This window comes from Lathyrus oleraceus, chromosome 4 (assembly GCF_024323335.1).
Source record: "Lathyrus oleraceus cultivar Zhongwan6 chromosome 4, CAAS_Psat_ZW6_1.0, whole genome shotgun sequence".
Taxonomy (NCBI): Eukaryota; Viridiplantae; Streptophyta; class Magnoliopsida; order Fabales; family Fabaceae; genus Lathyrus; species Lathyrus oleraceus.
In genome coordinates, this window is record NC_066582.1 from 348,253,503 (window position 1) to 348,260,441 (window position 6,939).

At 34.3% G+C, this 6,939-nt stretch overlaps 2 protein-coding genes and 1 long non-coding RNA gene across 3 annotated transcripts; 2 read left to right on the forward strand and 1 right to left on the reverse strand.

Annotated features, from left to right (window-relative positions):
• Positions 1–171: 171 nt before the first annotated feature.
• On the forward strand, positions 172–2,855 carry LOC127075417 (probable protein phosphatase 2C 39). Its single transcript, XM_051016883.1, has 5 exons — positions 172–304; positions 1,203–1,448; positions 1,757–2,033; positions 2,292–2,446; positions 2,511–2,855. The coding sequence occupies exons 1-5, from the start codon at positions 269–271 to the stop codon at positions 2,646–2,648; spliced, it is 852 nt and encodes a 283-aa protein (XP_050872840.1). The 5' UTR covers positions 172–268; the 3' UTR covers positions 2,649–2,855.
• A 733-nt stretch (positions 2,856–3,588) lies between these two features.
• LOC127075419 (squamosa promoter-binding-like protein 3) lies at positions 3,589–4,754 on the reverse strand. Its single transcript, XM_051016884.1, has 2 exons — positions 4,281–4,754; positions 3,589–4,081 (listed from the first exon to the last, which is right to left on the reverse strand). Exons 1-2 carry the CDS (start codon positions 4,610–4,612, stop codon positions 3,871–3,873), a joined length of 543 nt encoding a protein of 180 aa, XP_050872841.1. The 5' UTR covers positions 4,613–4,754; the 3' UTR covers positions 3,589–3,870.
• Positions 4,755–4,896: 142 nt separating this feature from the next.
• Positions 4,897–6,435, forward strand: LOC127075422 (uncharacterized). Its single transcript, XR_007786444.1, has 2 exons — positions 4,897–5,684; positions 5,844–6,435. It is a non-coding gene; the product is annotated as an uncharacterized LOC127075422 (long non-coding RNA).
• The last annotated feature ends 504 nt before the right edge of the window (positions 6,436–6,939 follow it).

A 6,939-nucleotide genomic window follows, 5' to 3' on the forward strand; every position in this document is an offset into this window, starting at 1 on the left:
AAAACGCGTTTAAATAAAGTAAGAAAGTAGATCGTGTCGAGGCGAGAGTGATCCTCATCATCTTTCACAACACACTCGTCTTTCCCTTTCGCATTTTCTTTTCATTTTCGTTTCTTCATCTCCTCCATTCTTCTATCGTGTCTGTACTCTCTCAAATATCTCTCTCTCTCTCTCTCTCTCTCTCTCTCTCTATATATATATATATATATATATATATATATATATATATATATATATATATATACCCTTCCACTTCCACAACTTAACTATGACCGGCGGCAAAGAAATCCTCCATAAGATGAAGGTATATCCTTTTCATTCAATTTCTATTTTACGTGTTTTCTTTCCCTCATTATTGATTTCAATTCAACCTGCTTCTGTGGATTCGATTCTAAATATATATTCTGTGAATCATTTTTATGTGCTGCTTCATTTTTTGCTATTGCAAATTTACGTCTGCATCATCAACACACATACATTCCTTCACATGATTAGTAACTGTTACACAAAATATTCCTTTTATTCCAAGAAATTTTCAAATTACATTTTCTTAACTGTCTCTCATTGATCAGAGAAAGAGTTAATTATAACCCTTATGAAAGGTGGGTTGCATTTATTAGCCTCTATGCCAGTTGTTAATTGCAATATCATTCTATCAGATTAGTGTGATGATATTCATGCTGGTCATGATGAAACAAGAAATGTAATTTTATTTTACTGAAAAATGAAAGTCTTAAGGATGAGTTCAATCCATTATAAAATTTTAAAGTCTATTCAGATCTAGATATCTAGTTTTTAGATGTGAAGACTATCTTAAGAGTTCTACATTGGAGAAGAGAGATAGGTGGGTCACCTTATAAAGTAACTGTCGTAAGACTAAACAAGATAAGATTAGAAATGTTGGGGTATCACCTATACTTAAAATGATGGAAAATAGAATCTTGGGGGTATCACATATATTAAAAATGATGGAAAATAGATTTGGGCGGTTTGGGCATATAGACAGAAGGCCTATAGATTCTTTGTGAGGAGAGTAGATCTCGAGATTAATGATTTAGATAGAAGCATGGTCTTGGATCAAACATTATGACGATCCATGTAGCTGACTCCACCACGTAGTGAGATAAGGTTTTGTTGTTGTTGTATTAGATTCTATCTTTCATGTGTTCATTTTGAGTTTCATATTTAGTATGTTACTGCAGGAAAAAGTTTTGGGACCATCTGATCCAGACTTAGGGAAAGGAAAAAGCAAGATGTCAAAGCATGTAACTCATGGCTTTCACTTGGTAAAGGGAAGATCAAATCATGCCATGGAAGACTACGTCGTTGCTGAATTCAAACATGTTGATGACAATGAGTTGGGTTTATTTGCAATATTCGACGGTCACGCAGGTCACACTGTGCCTGATTACTTGCGTTCTCATTTGTTCGATAATATCATAAATGAGGTATGAGGATTTCTGTTTTACTAATTCCTGATATGTATATTCCTTGCCATGCTCAGTTCCAAAACAAAAACAGAAAAATTACTAATGTCAATTTAAGTTGAACAAATTTGATACTGCTATATGCAATAGAAATTTGAATAAAATAGAAATGAGACTTTCTTTAGCACATTACAAGAGTGTTTTTAGAATTTTTTTCTACACTTAGTAAATTGTTTTGGATTTTAGTCTTGCGTTTTTATCAACATTCATTCGGAGACGTTGGCTTTTTGGATATCATGTATGTCTATAACTCTTGTTTTCTAATGTAGCCTGATTTTTGGACTGATCCTGCGGATAGTGTGAAGAGAGCATATAGCGAAACTGATTCAACTATTTTAGAGAAATCAGGTGAATTGGGCAGAGGAGGTTCAACTGCAGTTACAGCAATACTGATCAACTGTCGGAAGCTAGTAGTGGCTAATATTGGTGATTCTCGAGCTGTCTTGTGCGAGAATGGAGTTGCTATACCACTGTCAGTGGATCATGAACCAACAACAGAAAGTGATGATATAAAAAATAGAGGTGGTTTTGTATCTAACTTCCCAGGTATAAAATGTCATGTTTTTCATAAATAGTTTGAATCATATATCATTTAAACTGATTGCCAAAAGCCCATCAATTATTTAACTCAATTGGGCTCTCCCAATTTCTTAGTTCAAGCTCCGCCACTGTCTGGCCGTATCCGTGTAGTGTCCTGTGCTTGAATCTGCATCAGTGCATCATAGTTTTGTTATTCCTAAAACATTTGCTTGGGGCTAAAGATACAATTTATTTTTAAGGATACTAATTTTGTTATCAATTCAGGGGATGTTGCACGCGTTGATGGGCAGTTAGCAGTGTCTCGGGCATTTGGCGACAAAACTCTTAAGATACACATGACTTCAGAGCCACATATGACAGTGAAGATGATAGATGATGGCGGAGAGTTTGTTATATTAGCCAGTGATGGGTTATGGAAGGTAAACGCTTTGATAAAATGAAGCATGTTTGATTTTTTCTTCACATCTGTTATTATTATTACAGGTCATGTCAAATCAAGAAGCAGTTGATGCTATCAAAGATATCAAGGATGCTCGATCTGCAGCAAAGCACCTTACTGAAGAAGCGCTTAACAGGAAAAGCTCAGATGATATCTCTTGCATTGTTGTGAGGTTTCACTGATATATGCAAAATATACATTTGTAGATTTTTAATCTACAAGCTTTTGTGTAGATATAGATAAATGTTGATATCCATTGAGATGTTATTCTGCTCAAGCATAAGTATGTGGTCTCTTTTTTTTAACTGCTTTCATCCAAACCAACTTAGATATTGTGTTGTTTAATGTAACAATTCTAGAAATATTGAGTAGATTTGTTAATTGCCAAAGTAATTTGTATGAGTATAAGAGAGTTTGATCATCAAACAGGGTGAAGACCACAGTGAAAATATAAACTTTTTTTTCCTTCCAAAAGATGAAATGTCGGATTGGTCTGTTCAAGGTTATTTTATACACATATTTAACAAGTTGTATATTGATTAAGAGCATTGTTATTTGGAGAAAAAAATACATGCAGACCAAGTCTATCTATAAGTCTAAAAGAGACAAGACACCAGAACAACTTAATTTTATCCCCCTAAGTGGGATCGGCTATATAGATTAACTATCGCCACTAAGTGAGGTCAGTTATATGAATCAGTTATCGTCATAATGTTATATCAAAGACCATATTTTTATCTAAATCATTGAAATAATAGTAGATAGCCACGTTCATAATTTATGAATTTGTTTTGGAAGACTTATAGAGTAGGGAAAATTCTCAAAATTCAAGTGTACTTATATATTATCCATTACTTAGGTTAGGGTCTCGCATCAACAATGAAGCTTGAACATACACTTTAGTAAGTTATGAGTTACATCTTTATCAACTGAATTAACATTTTTTTAGTATATTTTGTATATATTTATGACAATGAAAAAAAAAAGTAGTTCTACGCCCAAACCATAACAGGCGTGTGTCATGGAGTTTCAAATGGAATCTAGCACCTAATGTGACAGTTTATATATTATATGGCCTGAAAAAAGTGTAGAAGTTATATATAACTTAAATAGATAAAAGAATTTACCCAAAAGAAGCAACAGTTTATTATTCTATTGAAGTCTAAAATAGAGTTACAACATTCAATGGTGTACATTAATAGGGATACTTACTTATGATAAAGACAAACAGAAACAAAAAGGCATTCATTCACTCATGACATTTTGACGTTGGACATTTGGTGGGTAGATTAGGTTCTTGTTTTGCTGAACATACTATGGTTCTTTATTATATGCCTTGGACCGTAAGAAACCAACCAGAAGGTGACAGAAGAGAGGGAGCTGGCTGAACTCAACACTTTAGCTTCACCTGATATTGAATGATTTGTAGCCAGAACTTCCTGGTAAGTTCATCTGAATCCTACACTGTGTTTCCTTAGGTTGATGTTGTCCTTTGCCGTGGCTGCTGCCCTCACTCGCAGCTTCTGGGTTGGTTTTCCGGCGCCGCTCATTATGTCCAGCCAATCGCCTGCGGCAGCTTCTTTTTGACTCATCAAACTCTACCAAGTCATGGAACCTGCACAACATGACTCATCATTGATTTCAAAAACAAAATAGTACTCCAAAGCTAGTTTGAACTGAACTACTAAAATCAACATTTTCTGATATCATAGTACAGTTAGAGTTTGATTTAATTCATTCCTACAAAACCGGTTTGTCAGGTGAGGATTGTCAATGTATATAAGAGAAAATGGTGTATATTGAGTATTGAAAACCTGCTACATTGTTGGCAAAACCTCTGCCTCATCCCTGCAACCATCACAACAGGTGCCTTGGAATGAAATTCACACACCTTATGGCGGCGGTGGTATCTCTTTGCATCTGTCAAATCAGCTCCACACCTCTCTGCCTGGCAGGAAGGTGGAGAAACACCTCCACCACCTCCTCTTCTCCCACCACCAACCCCTTTCTTCTTCTCTTCTTCAGTCAGACTAACATCACCATCGTCCTCTTCTACTTCATTTTCTGCTTCTTCTTCCACTGTGTTGTTCCTTCTCACCTTTTCCATCATCATTGCTCTCTTCCTTTCAATACTCCTAGCTTCCATTGTGTTGTGAGAGCTGAGATGAAAAAGACTAAAAGGGAGGGGATAACAAGTGATGTTGTAGAATAGAAGAGGCTAGAGTTTTGGGATCAATGAAGTGAAAGAGGGAGTTTATATGAAGCAAAAATGTAAAAAGAAGGGGCAAAGTGTGTGTGGACCACAACCTTCATTTTCTTTAAATTGTGTTCTTTTAATAGTAGTAGAGTAGAATACTATAGAGTTGAGATGCTTCAAGCCTGTTTTGTCGCTAAGTATGGTTTTACTTGCTTTGAGGGATTAATCTCTGCAACCGTGTCTAGAGGATATTCGATTTTGTAAGAAAATACTATAGTGTATTAGAATAGTTTATTAAGTAGGGTGCTAAATATTGGTTTAGTCTTTAATAATATAAACTAATAATGGAATGTATAAATCCAAATTTTTGCAGGGTATACTATTGATGCATGTTGAATGAAATGAATGTTGAAAGGGATAGTTAGTACTTCTGTCAGATAAAATAAATCCAAACGCCTTACGTATAAATGCTTATCTATAGGTAATCAAGGAATTAAGAATGAGGAGGAGAAAATGATTTTGCTTTAGTTCTTTTGTTCATGTTGTGGTTTCTGATACCACTCAGATAAAGGACCCATATCACATGCATACATAACATGATTTCTAAAATAATTGTAATGTTGTTATTATTATTATTAGTAGTAATAAATGAACAGTACTAGTTTCTACAAAAAAGCATATGTTAAAACAATAAGAATCTTTAGAAAGGAAACAGAAATAGTGCTAGTGTGGACTTCTGCAAAGGCTTGATTGTAAGAGGAATCATAATGGTTGTTTGTGTTTATTTTAGCTAACTCATTTTAATTATTCAGTGATATATATGAATAAACTTTGATTTAGATGCAGAGGTAGATAATACTGGTCCACTGTATTTTAATTCTCAACCCTGCAAAGTACTCATAGCACTGGACAAAGCTAGATTCTAGATGGTTGAGTTGAGAGAGACAGATCAAAATTTTCACATTGAAGCCTAAAAAACTAGGGAACAGTAGGAAGAAAAGTTCACCACTTTAACATAAATGTATAAGATCTACCTGTTCCGCTGTTCTTTCCTACTTTTTACCTTTCTTTTGTTTAGTTTTTCTAATATGGCGTTTTGATCATGTTTATATTCATGATTAATAACAAGTTAATTTGCATGGTGCTTAAGTCTGATAGAATCTTGTGTTTTTATTTTCAGGCATAAAATGATTGTGAAGAAGCAATAGTACTAGTATGGCCATAACAAGTGGTGGTGACATAACCTGGCACAAAGTACTTACTACTAACCATGACTTCACAACAGAAGATGCCATCGTACTCGGTACTGGATGCCAGTTTTCACCATGGACGGTATCTAGATATAACGGACAAAAAAACAAACGGTTCAATGTATTCAACCTCGACCCGAATTTGGTATTTTCTTTTTTCTTCCTTCTTTACTTCCTTTGTGGCCATGAGAATAAGAATTTCGACATGAGCAAAAAATCATGCATATCACTCTCATATTATTATTGACTTGTGTGTTTTGGTCTGGTCCCCCTCTTGTTAATTTGTTATGCAAGCTAATTAACACTGATATGATATGATATATACCATTTCAAAAGGGACTTTATTGAAGAAATGTGTAGGACAGTTGTGAAGAATTTTGATATGAATAGACAAAAGGTGAAATTGTAGTGCTGGAAAATTCTTGTTGCTTGTTGTCTTTGTAGTGCATGCAGACAGGTGCACGGTGTATAAGATAAGAGGAACCGAATATATATAAAATCATCCTCTCATTCATACATACATATACACATTTTTTGTTGGTCCCCAAGGTTTGGCAAACCATGAATAAATGCTTTAAATCATGGACTTGTTTTCACAGCACAACTCTTTTTGTTCAAGTTTCTTCACAACCTGTTGTTTGTTCTTCCCTGATTTATGGTTTGTCGATTCTGTTGCAACTTTATCAGATGATTTATGGCTTCAGAAACAGACGTAGGTATCTGATTCTGTTGTAAGGTCAGATATAACTTCACGACAAAAATCATAAGCGTCTTGTTTTGGTTAGGATGCTATTCTTAAAAATCTTTTCTCAATTATAACTATGTTTTTTTTATAAAGAAATTATAATATTACAGCCTGATATATGATAGTAGTAAATTGTGAATTTTACTTTTACTACCTATCAAGTTGTTAATATACTTTTAACTCAGTGATTTATTTTCCATCAACTGTTGTTTTAGGAATGAAAAACTTTAACTTGTGATTTATTTTTCAGTCCTTTTCCAATCCCAATTGTAGAGATCGAA

What these genes read in the sequence shown, in the direction of transcription:
- LOC127075417 (XM_051016883.1), top strand. Translation starts at nt 269, where the DNA reads ATGACCGGCGGCAAAGAAATCCTCCATAAGATGAAG. An exon ending in TCGATAATATCATAAATGAG is followed by an intron (nt 1,449 to 1,756) that starts GTATGAGGATTT and finishes TTTCTAATGTAG; the next exon opens with CCTGATTTTTGGACTGATCC. An exon ending in TTTTGTATCTAACTTCCCAG is followed by an intron (nt 2,034 to 2,291) that starts GTATAAAATGTC and finishes TTATCAATTCAG; the next exon opens with GGGATGTTGCACGCGTTGAT.
- LOC127075419 (XM_051016884.1), bottom strand. Translation starts at nt 4,612, where the DNA reads ATGGAAGCTAGGAGTATTGAAAGGAAGAGAGCAATGATGATGGAAAAG. An exon ending in TTTTGCCAACAATGTAGCAG is followed by an intron (nt 4,082 to 4,280) that starts GTTTTCAATACT and finishes CATGTTGTGCAG; the next exon opens with GTTCCATGACTTGGTAGAGT.